Source organism: Metopolophium dirhodum, chromosome 7, assembly GCF_019925205.1.
Source record: "Metopolophium dirhodum isolate CAU chromosome 7, ASM1992520v1, whole genome shotgun sequence".
NCBI classification, from domain to species: Eukaryota; Metazoa; Arthropoda; class Insecta; order Hemiptera; family Aphididae; genus Metopolophium; species Metopolophium dirhodum.
In genome coordinates, this window is record NC_083566.1 from 8,754,235 (window position 1) to 8,778,401 (window position 24,167).

General features: G+C 27.7%; 3 protein-coding genes across 5 annotated transcripts; 1 reads left to right on the top strand and 2 right to left on the bottom strand.

The window, feature by feature from the left end:
* Window positions 1-33: 33 nt before the first annotated feature.
* On the top strand, window positions 34-7,842 carry LOC132948802 (uncharacterized). 3 transcript variants are annotated; one of them, XM_061019452.1, is made up of 12 exons: window positions 34-880; window positions 1,346-1,548; window positions 2,502-2,674; window positions 2,793-3,024; window positions 3,117-3,213; window positions 3,319-3,537; window positions 3,660-3,867; window positions 4,416-4,542; window positions 5,752-5,945; window positions 6,055-6,114; window positions 6,205-6,246; window positions 6,835-7,842. In XM_061019452.1, the coding sequence occupies exons 7-12, from the start codon at window positions 3,718-3,720 to the stop codon at window positions 6,844-6,846; spliced, it is 585 nt and encodes a 194-aa protein (XP_060875435.1). In that variant the 5' UTR covers window positions 34-880; window positions 1,346-1,548; window positions 2,502-2,674; window positions 2,793-3,024; window positions 3,117-3,213; window positions 3,319-3,537; window positions 3,660-3,717; the 3' UTR covers window positions 6,847-7,842. The 3 variants fall into 3 exon arrangements, 1 of the variants encoding a protein (XP_060875435.1); XR_009665046.1 differs by lacking the exons at window positions 34-880; window positions 3,660-3,867; window positions 6,055-6,114; window positions 6,205-6,246; window positions 6,835-7,842 and having other exon boundaries at window positions 989-1,548; window positions 5,789-5,926; XR_009665047.1 differs by lacking the exons at window positions 34-880; window positions 4,416-4,542; window positions 5,752-5,945; ... (1 more) ...; window positions 6,205-6,246; window positions 6,835-7,842 and having other exon boundaries at window positions 989-1,548; window positions 3,319-3,554; window positions 3,660-3,704.
* Window positions 7,843-9,780: 1,938 nt separating this feature from the next.
* On the bottom strand, window positions 9,781-23,992 carry LOC132948065 (uncharacterized). Its single transcript, XM_061018345.1, has 10 exons — window positions 23,440-23,992; window positions 13,142-13,295; window positions 12,943-13,068; window positions 12,731-12,874; window positions 12,161-12,278; window positions 11,200-12,088; window positions 10,940-11,129; window positions 10,728-10,865; window positions 10,374-10,667; window positions 9,781-10,310 (listed from the first exon to the last, which is right to left on the bottom strand). Exons 1-10 carry the CDS (start codon window positions 23,538-23,540, stop codon window positions 10,071-10,073), a joined length of 2,394 nt encoding a protein of 797 aa, XP_060874328.1. The 5' UTR covers window positions 23,541-23,992; the 3' UTR covers window positions 9,781-10,070.
* LOC132948072 (uncharacterized) lies at window positions 22,340-23,433 on the bottom strand. Its single transcript, XM_061018360.1, has one exon. It carries the CDS (start codon window positions 23,110-23,112, stop codon window positions 22,483-22,485), a length of 630 nt encoding a protein of 209 aa, XP_060874343.1. The 5' UTR covers window positions 23,113-23,433; the 3' UTR covers window positions 22,340-22,482.
* Window positions 23,993-24,167: the final 175 nt, after the last annotated feature.

Consider the following 24,167-nt stretch of genomic DNA (forward strand, 5'->3'; position numbering starts at 1 on the left):
TATTTGAAGTTTTCTAGTGATAAATCACTAAATAGTACAATAGAAAACATTATTAAACAATTTTTACCACAATCTTTATGTAAATATCAGAAGAAAAATTTTAAACTTAATAATCATTATAAAAAAATATCATGTTATTCCAATTTTTCTACTTGGACGACCTGAAACATTTGTAAAACATATATATGACCGTTTTGTCATAGCTCAAAATATATACAGTGAAAAAGGAATAAACAAACTTACATTATTAGAACATCAGTTTGAAGTATAGAGTGAAAATGGGTCCAATGTATAAGTAGTAGATTTTACTGTACCAAGTATTGTACATGTTTAGATTTTGAAAAGTATCATTGGCCATGCCAACATATATGTGCATAATTCATATATATACCAGGTTATTCATTTAATGATCTGCCTGAAAAATTCAAAAATAATGTGTACATATCTACCAACCCTAGATACTCAATAACCAGCCCACAAGAAAAAATAAGTACAATTGATTTAAATATGCAAAATACTACAACTGCTGCTATAACAAGATTAATATTAAAAGAATAAAAAAATACAAGTGCTCAAAACATAGATAAATAACAGTAACCTACCAATACATATAGTAGAGAAATTATGAAAAAAATTACAGACTGACTTACTTAATAGACTAAAGAGAATATTCTGCAGAATGGTAACAACAATTGAAGGTTGTAAATAGTGTTTATGAAAAGATAAGTGGTATGGCAAATAAAGAAGATGGGCTAAACTTATTACCCTCTAAACGTAATTCATCAGCATTATTCGACTTGCCAAAAAATACAAAAAAAAAAAATTAACCAACAAGACAAATTAACATGCTTATAAACTATTGACAAACATACTATGTATAGTAAGTTTTTTACAAAATTGTGTTATTCCTTTTTATTTTATATTATGACTTAATTACCCCGTTTATATGCAGGCATGCAGCAGTTAATGCTCATTGAGTTAATCCGGGAGTTGGGTGCATATAAACGCATTTTTAATTCGCATTAAACTAATGCGCATTTATTATTTAATTCAATTCGTCAAATCGAATTAACTCTTACTCCGGGATTGAGAAATGCATGTAAACGCTTTAATGCTAGTTAATTTTTTCGCGGGAATTTTGAAAAACATTTTTAGAATTGTTTTGGTCATGAAATACTATATATAAAACATGGACTAAAAAACATCCGCATTAACTTAAAATGTTATTCGAAATTTAATCTTGATATTTTAGGTGCATATAAACCCGCTCCCTAATGCGCATTCACTGCTGCATATAAACGTGGTAATAGTGAATTAATAAATAATATGTGAATTGTGAACTAAGATCTTATCCGTGGTGAATACATAATTAATTTTATGAGAATTTGATAAAACAAAAATGATAACGACTGCATAAGAGGACGTTATACCCGCATGTGCTGTCTCCGCTTTCGAATGCGTAACATAGCAAATTTTACGCTCCGAAAAACACGTGTAGCTCCGTTAATTTAAAAATTAGAGTGAATTCACCTCTTATAAAATCTAAAGGTAAGAGTATTATCTAGGCAAATGTCTACAAGAAACTTAAATTAAATTTTTATGAGCGTCTGAAATTTATATTTTTACAACATTTGATATTCACTTGATTTCTCTAGTAACAATTTTCTTATTTTATTGTAATTGAAAACGAATGACTGTAGATACTTGAAAATTTCACTGAATGTTTATATTAGCATTTTCTATACACCATAAAATTTTGAAAAATTTTGACTCTTTTTGAGCTGTTTACGGACATTGTCAGTTTTCAATTTTTTTAGTTTTTTTTTCTATAAATATCAATAAAATTTTATTTGTTGGATAAAAAAGCGTGAAAATTGAATATAAGGCTCCTGATATATCGTTCTAATAGCAGTTAAAAATATTAAAAATACATAGGCACGTTTTTTTTTATAATCATCTAAAATTCAAAGTTTGACAACATTTATCAAATTTAAAATGTACAAATTAATTTGTAGTCAAAAATTGAAAAATATATGAAATGTTCAACTTTTATAACTAAGATTTGAATATTTAAATCAAGGTTGCACATAATTAGTTAAATCTGTAACTAAAAAATCTAAAAAAGATATAATATACACAATTATTTTTTATAGTTATTTTAAATTCAAATTTGGACGAAATTACATAATAAATTACCAAGGATTAACGATTTTAGTTATTTTATATTAGTATAGGTAAATAATAAGTTAATAATAAGTAATAATAATATATAATATATATCCTAAACTAACAAATCGTCTCTGCTCAGAATTTACATTAAAATAGTTGGTTTTAATAAATACATTTTGAAAAAATAAGAGTACAGGCACCTAATATAAATAGTAAATACACTTACCAATTTTAATTATTGAAATAGGTTTCTTATGTAATAAATATGATAATTTTTGTGGGAAAATTTTGCACATTGACTTACAAATTGTTGTATTACTAATTTCTTAAAGGTCTCATTACTCTTATTGTGGAAAATCTATTAGGTGTATGAGAAACGTACTCATACTACACATGGTCCTGACATAAACTATTTAGCCCTAGTGACTTTAAAGCAGAGTATTTTACGAAGGTGCGCGGAAGAATGTACTCCACTTCGAGTGATTTATGAAGAAGAGACATAAAGGTAGGTAGTAATTTTGTCTTTTCGTTTAACAGTTATGAAGTGGCAGAATCAGTAATTTACTTTTAAAAAAATGCTGCACATATTTATTGTTTTTTTATCTTACACATCAACTGTTTAGGGTTAGAAGATCGCCTAGAGTATACTCCTCTTTTGAGAACCATGGAAAGGACTAGAGCTGCAGCGCGACCAAAAATACCAGGTGATCTGATGGAATACGCAGGTCATCTAGTAGGTGCTCGCTACGTTCATCTATTCAGAACTGCTAATGGGCGAGCAATGTTCAGAGGGTTTGTCATGGGTCCTCCTGACGCTGGATCAGCAGTCGTTTTTATATCTACATCCCTGGAAAAGTAATTTATTTTAAATGTCAAGAACATAATGTTAGAATATAAATCTACTCCTCGGTATATTCAACATGAATCTTAATTTAAACAATGTTTAGCCTATTGACTTCTGCTCAAGAAATTCATATAGATGCCACATTTAAAAGCAGGCCCCTTGTTCCACAAACAGAACAACTGTTGATAATTATGGACCAGGTAAACTTTGTTTAAACGTTAATACATACCTATAATGCTATATTTTAATACATTTTACCAATATTTTATAAACTAAATACCTAACTATTTTATTTATTTTAACAGGCATTTCCCGTTGCATACGCATTAATGACCCGCAAAACTGAAATGGCGTACACAAGTGTATTGGACCATATTAAGACTTGTGTTCCGCGTAATATTGCAAGTACCATTGTCACTGACTATATGAAGTAGGGTTGAGCAACGCGTTGACCAACGTTTTTCCCGGAGTCAGATTGCAGAAATGCTAGTTTCATATGGCCCTAGTGGGATTTCCTAAAAAATGTAACAATTTTAATTCTGTAAGATAAAATTTAGATATTTTGTATTGTGGAGTTTAATGATTAAATATTAAATAATATTAAAATTAAAACAACTTTTTTAAACACTAACTTTTATATAAATAGGCATTTGAAAAGAATGCAAAAGACATTTATACAGTACTGACAATGCACTGCATACTATATGCTTCGTATGTCAAAGGCTCTAACACTTTTGCCAGCTGACAGAATAATTGAAGGGTTTGAAGTTGTTGTCAGTGAGGCGAGGCTTTTTCCAAATATTGAGATTGCCGAAAGATACATTTCGTATTTTCAAAAAAAAATTGGGTGGAACGTGAGTTATTCTAAAAGAATTCATTTTACTTATCATTTCAAATTAAAATTTGTTTGATAATTAAAACTGTCAAAATAAGTAGTAGGTACATATGAGATCATGACAATAATTAGTAATATTTTAGATTTGCATATAGAATTTCAAAATTCAATTTTTATAATAGCCATTTATTTTACAGATAGCAAACACTTCAATTTTACTTTTTCAATAATAAATTATGATAAAAATTAAGTCTTAATATCTATTGAGTCACAATTTATTCTTTTAATGAACCGTTATAAATACATGTATATATTGAGATAACTAATGTTGGGTCGCATGAATTATCACTAAACATTTAACGAATCAATAGTAAGCTAATGGTCCTTTAAACATGATTTAGTGACCCATTATTGATCCATTAAATTAATAAATTTTTTATGCAACTCGGCATAAGTATCTAATTTTTAAGGTTAAATCATAAGTAATTACAACAAAATATAAACACAATATTTATAACTCCACCTTAAGTAGTCTTATTTATCCGTAATAATATTAATTAACGTTAGGTGTTGGACCGGAAAACTTTTGTGTTCATGGCATGCCCAGAAGAACAAACTATCGATCAAGAGATTTTTCATCGACATTTAAATACCATCATGCAGAGTCCACAGCCTGGTATTTGGCATTTTACAAGTAAGTTAAATTTAAGATCACTAAAATAATAAAATCGACATATTTACATTATTAAAAGTTATATTTTAATATTTTATATACATAATCATTATTTTGATTACTCCAAAAAAATATTTGCAAAATAAAAAAGGTGGGTAAGTGGATGTCGTTCTGCTGTACAGTAGGTTACAAGTGGGTCACTGTAATGAATGATGTTAAATTTGAATTCAATGATATAATATCATTGTATAAGAAAAACGATTCTGAGCGAAAACGGTCAGTCATGATATTACCAAGTATATTTGATGATATTATTGTGAATAAAGTAATTTATAAATAACCTATTTACGTGGAGCCTTGTTTTCAATTTTCAATCCTTAGCTATAAAGGTTGAACATTTTATAAATTTTTAACTACAAAATAATTATTAAATTATAAATTTGATAAATTTTGTCAAAATTTAAACTTTAAATGCTTATAAAAAAAATTGTGCCTATGTATTTTTAATATTTTTTACGCTTTTTTACCCAACAGATACAATTTTATTGATATTTATTGAAAAAAAAACTAAAAAAAATGGAAACTCAAAATGTCCGTAAACAGCTCAAAATAATTTGGAAAATTTGGAAAATGTTATGGTGTATAGAAAATGCTAATATAAACGTTCAGTCCAAATTTCATGTATCTACGGTCATTTGTTTTAGAGTTACACCAAAAACCAAAAGAAAACAGATTTTGCGTAAAAATTCCCATTTTCCTTAATTTTTCTTTTGTTTTTCATGCCGCTTTTGAAAACTACTGGGAAATGTATACTTTTGACCCCCCAAAGTACCAACTAGATTCACTTTTCTATCAGAGAAGTTACTGTTGAAGAAAATCCAAGCATTTTTACTGTCCTAAAAGGTGATGACAGACACAAAAAAAAAAACACACATCATTATAAAATCAATACATTCATCGTTTCGCTCAGAATCTAAAATGTAATTGTTTTAACTAAGTAAGTTATTTTTAAAAAAAGTCTTAGTACATTTTATAAGTTATCTACTAGATAAAATTGACAAAAACCACCCTTTTTAAAATATTATGATTCGTGTTAAATAATGTACTTTATTCTTCTGTAATTGTTGAGTATTTTTCCAAACCAATCGAAAATCATATAAATACTCTTTTTCTACTGTAATTTCTAATTAATGCAATAAATTTAAATACTTCAATGAATAATATCAATAGAAACATTAATCAAAATTGAACAAGAGTATGGCACCAGGTATGAGAGAATGCAACAAAGACCAGCTCTAAGAGCCCGACGTCGCACTTATGTTCAACTTGACGGAAAAATCAGCGCAGCCTGTGAACGATTGGCCCAGAGTAGGATTTCTGTTAGAGAATTCCTATGTACACTGGGCATTTGGCTTATGATGCAGGTATGAAATATACATCTAAAAGAAATAAAAAATAATTAGTTATATTCATGTGTGAATATTATAATTTTGGGTAACATACAATACAATATTAAAAAAATTTATTTCTTAGAATGAAGACATGGAGTTGGCCGCATCAATGTACACAATGAAATCGTTGAAACTATTGAAGGTTAATAAAAAAATAACTAAAATATTCACAGTTCAATGTCACAATGACAATATGCAATTATCTAATAATTATTTTGAATAAACATTTCAGAACAAATTCTTACGGAAAATGTGGAAAACAACATTATTGGAGGTTTGATTTTTATAAAATTTAAAATATTTACTCTCAAAATAATACCATTTAAGTACTTAGAATTATATGTTAAATTGTTAACTATAGGAATAGGAAGACTAGATGTTCAAATATAAAACCAGTTTGAGCAGCAACAACGAAATGCAGAACTCTATATTTTAGTAGCAGTTTTTTACAAACACAAATTTAATTTTTATTAATTTAAGTTAGCCACTATGTGTAAATTTAATAATACAAAATATGTAAGCAAAATATCTTTAGTGATCTAATTCAAAATGTAGAAATCAAGATTGTACTATAAATTTAGTAATTATGAAGGGACTTTTGAAATTATAGAGGATAATTTTGTTTAAGTTATAATTCTATACTAATAAGCAAAACACAGAATTATACTATGTAGGTATTTTAGATTTACTATAATTTGTTAAATATATAAACGCATATTTTTCAGAATAAACAAATTTATAATATTGATATTACCTATGTATATTATGTTTAAATTTAAAAAAGATTGTTATTTGATAGAATATTATTTTTTATTTAGTATTGACAACATTTAATATATATATTTATTTGGTCATTTTGCAGGTATTGATTTAACTTCAGAAGACAACAATGATTAAATATTGTATAATGTTCAGGTTACATTACGTTTAGTATAACGTAACAAGTTACACAATTTAAAACTAAATAGTTTCCTTCATTATATTTTCTGCAATGTATATTATTATAATTCGATCTGAAATTGAATATAATAGTTTCTTCATAATTTTAAATATTGTAGTTAACCTACTTATTGAATTATATAAAAACTGTAAATCACTACCCTAATTACTCGAATGTAACTAAGGTAATATGTTATGTTATTTTTATTTTTAATTCTAATATTTTTTGACCGAGGTTTTTTTGAAATTAATACACTATTAATTATATGTATTCAAGGTTATATAGTATTAAATAAAAAAAGTATGTTAATATATTTTGATGAACAAGAAATTGTAAATAATATATAAAATATAAATTTCTTTGTGTAATTATACTGTATAGGTACAATAATAATTAATTTATTGATATCTTCAAAGTTGTTGTAAGGTTTGATGTTCTATATCTAGTTGTAAGTTGTTTATCAGTAGACAGTTCTGAGCTCATGATTATTTATTAATTTTATATCTATTGATAGGTACCTCAAAAATAGAAATGTAAAATAATTGACGAATATTAAGGTTTCATAAAGTAAAATAATGTAGTCTAAAAATACATTTTAATTACATTAAAATATTAAATATTGTAATTAATAACTAATTGAGCTATATAAAAACTGTAAAACATTACCCTAACTCGGGTAATATGTTATTTTTTATTTGTTTATTGGAATCTTTTTTTTTTTTTTTATAAATATTTTGTGAGGTTTTGTTCAATTATTATATTATTAATTAAATGTTATTAACATTAGAGTTATTATTAAAATTAATATATTTTAACTTAAATATTTAACTCTAATAAGTTGTTGTCAAACGAGTATTCAACTCTTTTTATTATAACACTTACGTTTTTGTATCAATAGGACATATATTTTTATCAGATAATATAACGGTATCATCAGCATAACTAATAATTTTTGTATTTACTGGAAAGTTAAATAAACCATTAATATATTATACAATAAATAACGATAATTGAAAGCAAATTTCTAATGATTATAAATATAAGTTCAATAAGAGTCAAAATCTTTTGAAAATTTTATGATATATGGAAAAAGATCATCTAAAAATTTAGTGAAATTTAAAGTACCTATGTACATTTTGAAGTTTCTGTTACGCCAAAAACTTAATTCATTTTGATAATAGTTAATTAATATAGGTGACATTTTATGGTATTAATACAATAAAGTTACTGTATTTATATGGTTGGCAGTGTGGTATGATGGTTTTTTGTCGAGTGGCATCTTGACGCATTATGATGATGGTGTATTGTCGAATGACCTTTCGTCGTTATCACATGACCTTATGTCGGGTGGCTTTTAGGCGTGCTTCCGTTTCCAGTCCATTATATCTTAGTCCGTGCTTATCTCCAATCCGTATCACAAATCCTAAACTTTCGTCTTACAACCTTTGTGACTTATAATTTTAACGACATTTTGATTCCAAAATCGGTACCCACTCTCAGCGAGTCCAACGGGCCCCGAATTTCACTTAGAGCTAGTCTGTATATATATAAAACAGTAAGCTGACTGACTGATCTATCAACGTACAACTCAAACCATTGGACGAATCGGGCTGAAATTTGGCTTACATATAGCTATTATGATGCAGGCGTCCGCTAAGAAAAGGTTTTTTTTTGGAAATTCAACCCCTAAAAGGGAAAATAAGGGGTTGTAAGAATACAACAGTGGGGCCATATATCAAGCAATAGCTGATTTAAATATACAACATTAGTTTTAAAATACGAAACGTACTTGATATTTGAAATAGTTTCTTTAATGATCAACTATGACTTCAATACTATTTTAGGTGGTATGTGGTATACTACTAAAAAGTCCGAAACATAAAATGTCTGGTACATATTATAATTAGGTAAAAGGAAAAATACCATGTGATGCACAATCAAACTTCCAATTAGTACATATTAATATACATTTTATTGTAACTAAATTACTTACCTACCTATCTAACAAAATACATTTTTTTTTTTTAAATATTATTTTTTTGACGACAGTTAGTTAATTAAACTGATAAGTCATAAATCATAATACTATATAAGTATTAAAATTATTGAATTTTTTTTGTTAAATATATTTATATTTTGTATGGCGATAGATAGTTAATACTCAATTTAATATATTATTTAGATTTTATTATATAGGTAATGTACACAAAAACAATACTACATGCAATATTTAGAATTAAATAAAACGTATAATAATTATGTTTAACTGGTAATTTATTATAATAAACAATATACTATAGGTGTTATTTATCTTAAAACTTCTAAACAATTATTTATAAAACATAAAACATTTATGAAACCCCGTTTACGGTAAAAACACTGTTGAACAATTAATAAAATAATATGTATTATAATATAACAATAAAAATAAAACAGATTTTACATAAAAATTACCCAATTACAAATATAGTTTTATATTATGGCACAATTGTTTTGATGATACAAAGTTGTAATATTATTTTTTAGTTTAATTTATGAAGTTATGATTACTTTGTGTGTAATTTTGGTATTCGACCTTTACTATATTAGGATATTTTATATATATGAAGTACCACAGACTTTTCCAACTTTTTAATCTTCCAATTGACTAGGAATACAAAATACATAACTTAAAATATTTAGAAGTACAATATTGATAATTATTAATTATAAATGATACATTAATCGTATTGATTTATCACTATTATATCTACTGATTGTAATATAATATGTGAATATAAAGATAATTTTATTGTTTGATGATTAAAATATAAAAGAAAAGAAACTGAAAAGTTAAAATATTTAAGGAATGTAAAAGACCTGTTAGTATTATTTAGTTGCATCATTTATTTAATTACATATTTTAATTCAACATTATTTATTTCATTAACTTCTAATTGACTTATAGAATAGTTTATTCATTGTTGATTGTAATATGTGGCAATACATTCTATAAACATGAATATAATAAATTTATACATGTACAAAAAATAAAACTTTTACTTAAATTGCTTACATTGGTTGCTATGACTCAATATAAAATACTTTTTTACTAGCACACTGTGAATAATGAGTAAAAACTAACTTTGGGTTTTAAATACATTTGCTAGTGATGACTATTAGTGTGGAGACGTTTCTTCTGGCATACTGAGCTCCATTTGCATTGATCCTAATGACATCTGTAGATTATTGCTTAAATTACCAACACTATCTGCACGAGGTAATCGTTTGCCAAAATGTCTTTCAACCCATTTTAACATAGTCAATACAGAATCTGTGCTTGGCAAACGACGTTCGGCCGATGTTTTTACAATTTGAGACTGGGCTACTCTGAAAGTTGCTGCCATACCTTTTAATGCCTTTCGAATAATATAAATAAAATTAGACCATTATATTATTTATTTGAAGATGAAGAAAATTACCTGCATTGCATCTTCATCAGTTACATCATCTCCTGCATAAATAATGCGTATGCGTTCACTCCAATCCAAACCAAAAGCTGTACGTAAAATATACAAAGATGCACGTCCCTTATTCCATTGTACTGGAGGTTTGGCTTCAATGGCACAATGAGCCTGACCTGCTTTAAAACCTGCTTCTTCAATAAGCCGCTGTGCTGTAGCTGCAAGCTCAGGTCGAGCATTTATAGGCACTTCACGGTAATGGTATGTCAATAAAGTACCTTTATTTTCCACCCATGCACCATCTTTGCAAACCTAAAAAATAAAAACCAATAAGTCTGTTTGTAACTTAATTAATAACCACTTGTTAGTTACTTGTTCTTGAAGCACTTTCAACAGATCACCAACTTTATCCTCATATTCTTTAGGCATTGGATGCACAAACCTACTTCCATCTGGATGAAGAATTTCCAGTCCATGATTACCAGCATAAGTCAAACCCTCAATTCCAACCTAAGGTTAATAAAAATATTTTTAGTTATTTATTTTGTTGTACATATTACACAATTTAAGAGTTATTAACAAACCATGTCTTTGACATTATGAACATTTCTACCAGAAATAATGGATATGTATACATCAGACATATTAGCCAACCTTTCTAAAACACTTTTAGTTTCTAAAGGTAATATAGCGAGGTCTGGATGAGGAGCTAATGGAGCCAATGTACCATCATAGTCCAATAGTAATGCAAGTTTGTTTGTGTTACCAATATATCTATAATACAAATTAATAAATAATGTATACGTATACATATAATATACAATCGTAAAAAACCACTATTTACTTAGATAAATAATCATCAAAGTCCTGTAAAGTGACTGGTTGCATAGTAGTTGGTAAAACATCATCTCCATCTTCAAATATTAGAGTTCCCATTGCTTTAAGAAAAGATCGCATCCAATAATCAACATCGTGTATTTTTTCTCTACGTCTTAAACACCTCATTCTTAACATTCTTTCATCTTCAGGCATGGTCAACGCTCTATGCAAAGTATCAGCTGCTTCAACTAATTCATATGGATTACAAATTAAAGCTTCGTGCATCATTTCACCAGCACCAGCAAATGGTGATACAATTAGAACACCAGGTGGTTCCCTAATTTGACAAGCAACAAACTCTTTGGCGACTAAATTCATGCCATCTCGAAGTGGTGTAACCATTGCTACAGCTGAGTCACGGTAGAAAGCTGCCAAATCATTTTGACTGACACACCCATAAATATACCTAATAGGTGACCAATTAGGTGTTGTGAAACGTCCATTTATTCGTCCAACAAGCTGGTCCATTTCCTCTTTAAGGTCCTGGTATTCCTTAACATCTGTCCGTGATGGTACAGCGATTTGCATAAGTGCTACTTTACCCTTATGTTGTGGATATCGCTCCAATAACAATTCAAAAGCCTTTAGTCTATGTACTAATCCTTTAGTGTAATCCAATCGATCTACACCAAGTACTAATTGTAATGATGTACTTATTACTGTAGGTGCTTGCTCTGCCATTTCTACAAATCGATCAAATGGTATACCAATTGGCAATGGACGAATACGTACTGTCCGGCCACCATGTTCAACGAGTAAATTTTTTCGATCTACACGGCAACCTAATCTCCGCTGACAGCAATCCACAAAATTTAAACAATAGTCTTCGATATGAAAACCAACCATATCACAACCTTGAAAATAAAGTAAACTTTAGTATAAACTATAAAAATCAAATAACTATTATTAAATAGGTATGTACATACCTAACATTCCTTGAAGAATTTCATCAGACCATGGAAACAGCCTAAAAATATCCCACGGAGGGAATGGTATATGAAGGAAAAATCCTAATTTAAATTTCAAATTTTTTTCATCTGCCGCCTAAAAAAATAATTTATATAATTATATACATTGTATTCAGATGGTTAAAAATATTTTACACTATAGTGTATAAGTGTATTGTCAAAAGAAGTATGTAAGTTTTTTTTTTTTTGGTGTTTTAATTATAAATGGTAAATAATACTTTTATAATTTATTAATTATAAATATACCTATTATATTTTGAATTTTCTATTATAAAAATAAGATTTTATATGATAACATAATTTCAATATAATTGCCATTTTTTTATCTGATTAAATCAGTAGGACATTCATATAAAAATTATATTTTAAACATAAACTATTTTATTCTTAGATAAACTGTTTTTACTTCAGAAAATAAGTACAAATTTTAAATTGGTTGTGCAAATATTTTTAAAAAAAAAATGGTCCACACATCCTTTTGACCTAGGGGCTAGGGCTATTTATGTATGTATATAAGCAACGTTTTACATTTCTAATGCTGTTGGCTGCTAACATGAGATGATAATCATGTAACCAAACAAGAGGTGTTCCAGAATCTGTATCTTCTCTTGATAAACTTTCCAAGGCTCCTACAGTTTTTGATGCAAATTCTTTATTGACAGCACAGTATGACTAAGATAACAAGAACACAATTTGAATTAGTTTCATTACAGTATTTATTTTTTATTTATTTTTATTACTTTCCAAGAATCAGCAGAAAATTGAGCTCTATCAGGCATTGAATGAAATAGAGGCCAAAATGTTCCATTACAGCAACCATTATAATAACTGTCAAATGTTTGAGGGTCAAAGTCAACAGGAATAACCTTAAAGATACATAAACAGTTGTTTAAATAAATAATATTTTAGTTAATTTCTTATTTAAATAAAAAAACTAACTTTATCGGAACGTAATCCAGCAGTAGGTGTTGTATCGTTCGGATCCGATTCTGGTATTTTTTCACCTTCCTCTAAGTGAACACCAGCCCATCCTATCCATAATCCGTTTCCTTGAACTACAACAGGTGCTACAGCAGTGACTAACCCACCAGCACTAAAATAAGTACATTCAAATATTAGATAATAATTATGAAATATACTATTTAAAATTGACATTTTTTTTTAATAAATTCAAAATAAAAATTATAGCGTGCATTGGTATTATAAAAAAACATTTATTAATGATTTTAAATTATTGCAATCACGGAATATAGTTGGTACTTGGGATATAATTGATTAATATTTGTTTTCCAATGAAACATATTATATTGTAGGTAGATAATAGATTAATAAACAAATAATATATCCGTGCAATTGAAGTAAATTTAGTACAATTTCATTCTAACAACATTAAATTAAAATGTTATAATAATGAAAATAATAAAATATACCTACATAAATTAATAATGAATTACTAACTTTGAAATAAGAAATAACACAATGAGGTATAAAAATACACTTGAATATTATTGAATAAATAAAAAAAAACAAATTATTTTATAATTTCTTTCATTTGTAAATCTTTAGTTAATAGCTTACATTTAAGTATATTAAGTATATTTTATATTAAGGTATTAATATAAACTATATCAGAATAAAATTTGTTTATTTAATCTGTATTATACCTTATATTGTAGACAACATAAGGTAAGCCACATAAATTAAGGTCTTTCAATATACATACTATATTATATTGCAATCAGTATTTATCATGTATGATTTAGATGTGTTTACCATACAGATAATTCAAGTATTCAATGTCAATTTGAATATATTTAATTTTAAACTGCACTGTAATTTGTAATAGTACTTATTGATTATGCTTCAAGTACTATAAACTCATTAATTGGGTACCTATTGAACCAAATCCAGAAAATTCGGTATGATTGTAAAGTTTGACATTCCTTGGTCTTTTAAAAAAATTATTTACATTATTATACAAGCACTTACAATAACAATATAACATTACAGTAAATACTTATAATTGGTTCAATAAATAACATACCGTCATTATCATAAGTATTTAAAAGTATGGAAATCATTTATGCAAATGAAATGTACAATAAAAACACATATTAATTTACAGATAATATAAGATTATAAACAACTAATTTTAAAATTTAAATAATAACCATTAGCCAATAGCACTTAAATTATGTTGTAATTTTATTTTGAACATATAGTATGGTATAGTATAGTTTGGTACCTATTATGTTACGCTTTATTATAACACTAAGAATAATAATCTGTTTGGGCTTTGAAGCATCAAAATATTCATTAGATGCCACTTTTTTATTCATTGTTTCTACCACTTCATGATATAAACAATTATTTCCAAAAATGTTATTTGTAAGTTGTAACAATCTTCTTAGTTTTTATTTTCATAATTACATAACAGTTAGGTAGGCACTATAGTATAATAATTGATAAATGGTTTGGATATTATATTAATTAATATGTATTTCCCAGATCACTTACTATCAAGTAAACTACATTTTAATACATCCTGTCATTCTGTAATCCTACAGCTGAGTGCTGACTATTAAAATTATTTGTTTATCTAATTTGAAAAAAAAATTATTATTTTATCTCTTAATAATAATGATTAATGATGATTATACATTATCCAATACAACTAATGGTATTTATGTTGTAACATAATAACTTACTAATGATTTAAAACAGAATAATTAAATTAATACTTTTAAGATCATAGTAATTTATACATAAACGATAAACAGTATCTCTATAAATGTATATAATATGGTGAAGCTGCCGAGAAACTAAAATTTAGGTCATTACGACAGCAGTTCTTGCTAAATACAAAAATAGTAGGCTAAGACAATAATGTCACTTTTTCCATTTCTCCAATCTAAATTTTAAATTAATATATCGGGTGATTCATTTAACATAAGACACTCATTGTTTCAAAAATTAATGATAATATAACATGAAACATATATATTTTTAAAAATTATGTTTTTTAACGACTATAAACCCCGTAAAAATATTTTTTTTCAAAAACATTTATAGGTACTTTTTGAAATTATGAGTGTTCAATGATAAAAGAATCACCATTATAGGCATATAGTAAATTCTTTATTAAAACAATATCTGGTATAAATGGTAACTTATAATTGTAATTATAAATTGACACGAGTAGTACCTAATTACTACCTATGTCTCTAAAAATATTTAAGTACATTTTACATACATTTAATATCAATTACCAATTTAAAATGTATTTTAACAAATAACTAAATATAAGAAAGCATGTACCTACCAGAGTTAATGTAAATAGCTATTATTAAAAATACAGAGTAGGTACCTAGGTATATGGTTTTACAGGTTTTCATAACAATAGCTTGATTCATGTTATAAGAATCATCCTGTATGTATATACATTTTCGCAAATAAATTATTTTCTTAAAAAATGTGTTAAATAACAAGTGTCTATCATTTAGCCGAGGCATGCCAAGTGCCATGGATAATTAATAAGGTCAGATATACCTCACGTGAATATTTGAATGGAAAATAATAATCTATCTAATAATAATCTATTCACGTGTATTATACGCGCCTGAATATTTCAATGGAAATTCTTAAACACATATTTTTATTCCTTATAAAAATCATAATAGAATATCTTAACGACATTAAATGTATATAATAGAACACGGGAGTCGGAAATACAAATTATAAAATTAATAATTATAGCTTTGTATTATCTGCATAAAATATACCTATATTTTATAACTTTTCAGAAAAAGTATAACCTAACCTAACCTAGGCCTCATAGGACTTATTACTCGTAGAGCGCGGATTTGCATGCACCAAAAAGTGTCACAATTTAAAAGTTTATAAATTTATGACTAGAAAATAATTAAAAATAAATTAAATAACTTATAATTATAGTATATACTCGATAAACAATAAATAATTTTAAATTTTGAAATTTATAATTTAATATTATTAAAATGAATAATCACGTTTGCTACTAAGTATCACGATTGTTTACTACAAAATGTATTATTCAATTTTATGCTATTGGGTAATCATATTATATTATTATTAAATGTTCTCTTTAATATGCAATACATTTTGAATTTTGTCAAAATATGCAGAAATATGCAAAAATATGTAAACAAAATTCAACATTAGCTTCAAGCTATTACAATTTACAATTCGTAAAAACTACTAACAAAAATCCCAAAAATGTGATATAGGAAAAAACAACAATTGCATAAAAATCCGACATCTAAGTATTAGTGTTATTGAGTAGTCAGTAGTGAGTACTGAGTACTATAACCTACTATACAGCGTTACCCAAACTGTGGTCCGCGAAAATAGTGTTTGAAATTTGTGGGGGGGGAGTTAGCTGTAGCTCAGATACTTGATACTCTTATGATGATTTTAAATTAAAGTAGTTAAATCATTAGTTTTTTGGGGGGGCTAAGTCTCTTGAGGCTCTAGAGGGCCCCCCTTTATTTGCGTATATGCATCCACCATGTATACCGAAGGGGTCCGCGAATTATTTTTATTTATAGTTGTTAGGTTAGATTATTTTTTACTACAGGGCCGTAATAATTTTTACTATAAAATATACTCTATGGGGTCTGGCTGAGGAAAAGTTTGGGAAACCAACATTGATATTTTATCTACGAAACAAGCCAAAACATTCCTCAAAATCAAAACATATTTCCCCATGAATTTTATTGTTTAATTTAAATAGGTATTTCATTTATTTTATAACAAGTCATTGCTGGCTAAGACAGTGACTCAAATAAAATAAAAATCGAATCAAGTAAAATAATAAGTTTAAAATAGTAGGTACCTACAACCTAAATTACCTAAATATACAATGAGATAATTGATACAATTAAGATTTTCGCACTTCCTATAATAATTATTAAATTCCTAAACATAATTTATACCTAGGTATAATACACCTATATTTTTCCGATATAACGAATTAACAAGTAAACAACCTAAACACCTGAAAGCGTCATAAGTCATAATGAACAATTAGATATGGTAATTATTAAAAATACCTATACAATAACAAAGCTATATCCCGCCGCCCACCGAGAGCATCTATAAATAATACACAATAATATTGATTTTTGTTTCGTATACCATTAACTACTATACGCACCACTGTCCAAAAGTAATTACCAGTTTTGTTTTAACGGATTATAATGACTGCAAATTTTAGTTTAATCATATTAAAGTGCAGCACGAAATTTGAGAAATGTTAAGCATATAGCTGGCAGGGTAGTAATTACTTTATTAGTTTATGTAGGTTCATGCAATATAATGTCAACGAATTATCAACATAATATTATTTATGATGTACGTCGTCGAACTATCCAAAACGGGTAGTTCAATAAAATAGAATATAAAAATTGTAGTACTTGAGCATAAGGAAGCGGTTTATCGTCTGCAGTCCTTAAAACGCATTAGGTAACTGCTGCAGTCGATATCCTCCAAACAACAAATATATACAACAAAATACGCTTATATTGCCCCGTGTATACACGATACATACGGTAATGAAACAGCAGTAGGTATAGTACAGTGAAACCTCTAAATACCGGACACTCTCGGTCACTGACATTTTTCCACTATTCAAAGGATTCAATTTGTAGAACATTTGTAGTTTGTTCCCAAAAAAACATCCGCTATTTAGGGTCTGTTACTCTGTTATGCCTTATAGGTGAGGTTTCACACTTTCACTGTACTTATCAATCACTAATCACTATCAAGTAAGTAATAATAAAAATATAATAATCAAATCGAGCAGCTTTTTAGTATCGATTAATACGAAAACACACAAACCAAATTCCAACCGGAAAAAGCAATAGCTTATTCACAATGGTAGGTATATTGACGAATATAGAGATAAACTCAGATAAATCTCCAAAAGTCACAACTTGGAAATGTAAAAAAAAATCAAAACAGCCACCCCCGTCCATCTTTTACTGTTAAAAAAACATATTTTATTATAACCACTTAAAACTCCTCTGAATGAGCTTTGTTACATATCGAAATAGAGTAACAAAGTAGTTACTACCTTGCTACCTACCTACTCTATTAAAACAGGTCACATCACACAAGCACATTTTAATACACGCTGGAAATTGCAATGATTCAAACTTCAAAGAGATACATAGTCAAGACTCAGGGCTGGCTCATACGATCAGATTGATAAATATTAAGTTGATTGATATAGATTTGTTTTCAAAAGTCCGGTGATATATAATTAATTAATAATATTATATATTAGAGGTAATACTGTACATTTTTACTTGCCTTTAAATACTTGCACCTAGGACCTCTGAGACCCCTCATTAATAGTTTAATCCAACTCTGGCTAAAATGTTGAGACCAGAATATAAAATGGATAAATAAAAACTCAAACCTTAATTTGTTGGTTAAGAGTGAGGAGATTTATTGGTTAGTGAGGAGGCGTGAATGTCCGATCTCTAATAACCTCATAATATACTGGACCCGTGAATCCCCAAAAAAAATACTGATATCAATTCTACAAATGTGTGGTAACACACTAGAAAGTAAAAACTATTAAAGAAATCCATCAATCTAATTAAAAGTTTTTTTTTATTTATTTATTAATTTAATTGTCGGGTATTTTTACAATGTTAATCCAACTAAAAGTTAAAACGCAGATGGCGGATTTATAATATTATACCAACTAATTTAAATTAAAGAATTTAGAGGTGTGGTTAGTAATGTAATTTTTTCCTCAATCTTGAACATGATATTTTTTGTTGAATAAATTACAGTCTGCAGTACAATTAGTAGGTACAATAAGTAATAAGTATACCTACTTATTATTTTTAACAAATAGTAGTGACAACTGGCAATAATAAGAGAGGGAAGACCCAGAAGTACACAACTTGTTAATATTCTGATATTAAATAAAAAAAAACAGTGGGTTAAACTATAAAAATTATTTTATTATAGTTTTGATGAATAATTATTTAATTTAACATAAGATAGGTATATATATGACTGTCAGACTGTTTATCTTTGTACAACAGTTAACAATGATATAAATTATAGTGAAACACTCATAACTCTAGTCATAACTCATAACCTACCAATAACATAGAGGTCGATTATTTTAACATTTATCGTAGGTACCTACTTCTTATCTCTACATTTTTAATAGTTTAATTTTGTTTTATTATTATTATTATTGTTATAGGTACTTATTACTTAATAAAACTCAAAAATTTTGATCTCCAGCCCTTACATGTCATTAAATTGTGATTGTTGTTGATCATTCATCAGTATTACATAATAATGAACAGTTAAATTGAATTCTTTCATTTTCTATGATAATATAATAATATGTAACATATTGCAGTCATTGCGCGTATTTACATGATTAAAGATATTGATTTCTGTAATAACTAATACGCCTTAATGTCTGTGTAGTGTGTGTAATACTGATTATTTAAAATCCATAGTATAGAAAGCAGAAAAATAAATGTCTTGGAAGTTAGCATCTTCGAGACTAATTTATTATTTTAACACCTGTGCAAATGTATATAGTAGGTATATTATACATTTATACAGTATCAATATTATGATAAGTTGAACAAAATAAAATTTAGATTCTGAATTTCTGTCATTCTGAACGGAGCGTGATGTATTGCAGATTGAATATGAATTTGGGGGGGGGATTGTAAAAAAATATATTCAAAATAATATTACTCAAACGGTAATATTAATTACGAAAACGAAACACCAATTTTGAAATAAAGTATTTATTTTTGTTATCTAAAAATAAATAGCTGGGAATAACCGTTTCCTTGAAATGTTCACCAAATTAATAATAACATTTTTTGACATAAAGAATTTATATTTAAATATTTTGACTCTAGAGAAAATTTATATACGCATTGTTATTATTTGTTTTCTATTATAGAAAAAATTTACTAGTTAAAAAGACTTTTTAATGTAATTTAAAGTTCTGAGTTTTTAATAAGTTGTTTTTTTTCTATATAATTGTTTGAAGTACAATATCACGAAATTCGATATTTATTATTGGATAAGTTTAAACTAAAAATATTAATTGTAGACTTGAAACTTTTTGATATTACGCAATTTCTTATAGTAGGTAGTGTGGGGTACCTAATACAAATAAACTAAAATATCCTAAGAAAAAAGATCTCATCATCTCAGACTCTCAGTACAGACTCGTTTTTTTAGTATGCGATGATTTAACACTGAATTCAAATTTAATATATACGTAATAACCGTTCTCAATGATTGATACACAGGAAACCTACTATACAGCAGTGACTTCACCATTTTATTTTTTTTTAAGTTTTAAATAATAATAGCACGGTGAATTATGTCCATACTCTATAGTATATAATAGAATTCTAGTCCGTACTCCGTATATAGCAAATCGCGACCGTCATTTAATTTCTATACAATTATATCAATAGTAATAAGTATTAAGTAATAACTTAAAAGTAATTAAAACATTACATTGTGAAAAATGTAAACAAATTTAGCTATAATTAACATAGATATTATACATTATAATCTTTTTTATATTCATTTCTAATGGCGTTACGCTTAATATAATATGCATTCAAGTTATTATACTTATAAAATATATTATCATTTAGATAATATAATATATTTTTTATAAACAAAACAATGGACAATAATGAGTATTGAGTATCTTGCATTCAGTCAAGGCATGCAAAGAGTGCCATGGATAAATAATTAATAAGGTGGAGTGAATATTTAAATGGAATCAAAGTATCAAACAATTTATAATACGGACTGAACATTATTAAAAGTTTTTTTTAGAGATTTTGAATTTGGTGATAACATACATACAACAAACATCATGCGTGACGCATTACCAATCAAAATAAACATGTTTTGTTTGTTCAATGAAAACTCACGAAGCTTTGTACTGTTCGATTTCAATATCAAAACAATTCTCAAATTCGTAAAATTTTGGTATTAACCTAATAAAAAATGTACAATTATTTAATAATTATAATTTATAATGTAATATAAAAGTCTCAAAAAAATATTTGGTTTTTGAAATTTAAAAAATGTTTTTGATGTCATTGAAAAAATAATAAGTTGAAAAACTGGTGAATATAATTGTTTCTTCAAAATGTTCTCCTGTTTGATTTGTGATAACTTTTTTTGTAAAAATTAATATTTTAATAAACGAGAAATACTTTTTGAGAAAATGATCATTATGACCATATTTTATAGTTCAAAAATCTGCCTACAGTGATCTTTTAAGTTAATTTTGTTAAACCTTATTCAGTCTTACAAAAACTGTATATTATCTTATATTATATTTAACGCTCATTTAATGTTTTATTTTAGAAATAAAATGGTTTTAATATTTTTATAGACAAAGTAAGGTATATAAATTATGATCCATACCCATATTTTATTTTCATTTATGAAAAAAAAAATAGTTTTTCAATTTTTAACTTAAATTAGTAAACCTTGCATTATTTCAATATTGTATAACTAATTCAATTTAATATTTATTCTATAAATAATATTGTATTAGCATACTAAATAATAGATATATAATATATATTATATTATATTTCTTGTATGTATAAACAATTTAATAATTGTGTTTAACTAACATGATATATCTAGGTGCTTGTAATAATATTTATTTGTTAATTATTCGATAGCTGATATGCTATAATAGCAAAATTCAATCTAGAATTTCAACTAAAATAACCCATAATATCGATCTCAATTATAGAATAAATAATTTTATAATTTAAATGTTTACTTGGATCATTAGTTTTTTTTCAATACATTTTTAATAGCATACCCAAAATTATAATAAACAATGATTGAATATGTTTATTTAAGCAACCTACTCTATTTCCATATAAATAAACTATACCAAAAGACATTTTGTTTATTTGGCAAGTGTCATTCCTAATTTTTTTTTATATTACATATTTGAAAACCATCCAACATATTGAGCCAAAAAATACTTACTTTTGTTAGGAACTATACTGTAAACATTATAAGAAAATTGAAGAGAAAAAATGTAAAAAATAATTTATATAAAATAGTTTTTATTTGTAAACATTTATAATCTCAATATAACAGTTACAATTAATTTAAATCTAAGGTTCCTATAATAATCTATAGTTAAAAAAAAATTATTATTTGTAAGGTAGGTATAGCTAAAATATGAATCAAGATTTTTTTGGAGGTAATAACTGAAACTTCACAGTATTTCCTTTTTCTCGTCTTTGAACAACTCTTGAGCTCTCCTGAGTCATTTTGATGACTTCATCAGCAACCTCATTAGCTGTATCGCCAGTGATTGTCACCCTTACTTCATGCATTTTAGAAAGCCATTTACGGATATTATTTACTTTTGATTCTAAATCACTTTGTCCAATACGACAATTTATCAATGCTGTTTTATCCCCTTTGAGTTGATTACGATTTTTCTCATCCTTATCCTGATGACTTTTTTGGTCATCTTTGAGAAACTGATTGGCTGTCATCATTTGGTACACAGGCCGCTGTGTTTTAGTATCAATATCAATAATTTTTACCAATTTCAGGCCTCGTCTTTCACACATCTTGGAAGCTACATCTATAGTGACTACAGATACATCCTTTTCTAGTCCCAACAGTGTAATTTTCGGCTGTGGTGCTGTTTTGGGTCTAATCTTTTTTAGAGCACCTTCATTGTCAATCTCTAATCTATTTTTCTTGAATTCTAACGTCCGACAAAGACAAACATTGGACGCCGGTTGCCAGTTAATCGGCAGGCGGATCGCATACAGAGTAGTGGCTGCAAATCTCTTAAGCATCGTCAATTATTGGAATACAACGAAAAAATTTAAAACAATATAAGAAATCTGGTTTAGAGCGTAGTTTTAAAAACAGTTACAATATACGAGCGAAGCGAACACACGGCGGGTAACGAAATGATAAATGTTGTCAATATTGATAACATACACACGCGCCAATACGCCACAGAGTATTTAGTATTATTTACTCTATAACAAACACACAAGGTTCTTATCATTTTTGTTCTTGCTTAACAAAAACCGAGATAAAACACACGGTACCATTCACATTGGACATCGGTTATATTTTTTTATGTTTTTAAAAATAGTACTTAAACCCAATCATACCTGGCTTTTCTCTCCCATTTTTGCGTCTGTTCGTTTTTTTTGAGAACGAACGGAAGCCTGTTGGACACTATGATGAGCTTGCCGGAAGCGTGTGCAGACATGGTTGATGGTGGTGTTTGAGTGCGACGATGGACGCAGAAACGAAATATTATGTTATACCTATAATATCAGAGTGACGATTGAAAAACAACGATTCGCCCTGACACGTCGCAAAGACACTGCACAGAGTGACTGATATCTGTTGTTGTTATTATTGTTATTTGATGTTTGCCGTTGCCCGTTATTCCTACTGCTCCCCTTGCAGGCCAACAATCGCCGTCGTCGTCGCCGTCCGGTCGTCGTCGGACGTCGGCGAGTGCCACAAGAGTGGTGGTGCGGGTGACGTCACGAATCACGACCCGAAGACGTGGGTATGGATGGACGGGACGTGGCGGCGAGGAATATACGATAATAACACCTGACGCGGTGGTACTGTGGTAGAACTGTAGATGTTTAGAGCGCGCATTCGCTGGGAGCGTGTGCCGTGTGCGGCGCCCGTCGGCTACCGTATGCACTCAGCCGCGCCGAGCCCATACGGCCATACGGCGATAATAAATTATTATTAATGGCAATACGCCAATACCCGTTTACCCGGGTTGAACGACGATCAGCTGACGTCCACGACGGTGCGCGACACGGACAACACGCTACACGCATAGGCTTGATACACTGTCTGATACATTATGTAT

What these genes read in the sequence shown, in the direction of transcription:
- LOC132948065 (XM_061018345.1), bottom strand. Translation starts at nt 23,540, where the DNA reads ATGTCTGCACACGCTTCCGGCAAGCTCATCATAGTGTCCAACAGGCTT. An exon ending in TTTCTGCTGATTCTTGGAAA is followed by an intron (nt 12,875 to 12,942) that starts GTAATAAAAATA and finishes TTGTTATCTTAG; the next exon opens with TCATACTGTGCTGTCAATAA. An exon ending in CTGATGAAGATGCAATGCAG is followed by an intron (nt 10,311 to 10,373) that starts GTAATTTTCTTC and finishes ATTATTCGAAAG; the next exon opens with GCATTAAAAGGTATGGCAGC.
- LOC132948802 (XM_061019452.1), top strand. Translation starts at nt 3,718, where the DNA reads ATGCTTCGTATGTCAAAGGCTCTAACACTTTTGCCAGCTGACAGAATA. An exon ending in TGGTATTTGGCATTTTACAA is followed by an intron (nt 4,543 to 5,751) that starts GTAAGTTAAATT and finishes TAATATCAATAG; the next exon opens with AAACATTAATCAAAATTGAA. An exon ending in AATCGTTGAAACTATTGAAG is followed by an intron (nt 6,115 to 6,204) that starts GTTAATAAAAAA and finishes TAAACATTTCAG; the next exon opens with AACAAATTCTTACGGAAAAT.
- LOC132948072 (XM_061018360.1), bottom strand. Translation starts at nt 23,112, where the DNA reads ATGCTTAAGAGATTTGCAGCCACTACTCTGTATGCGATCCGCCTGCCG.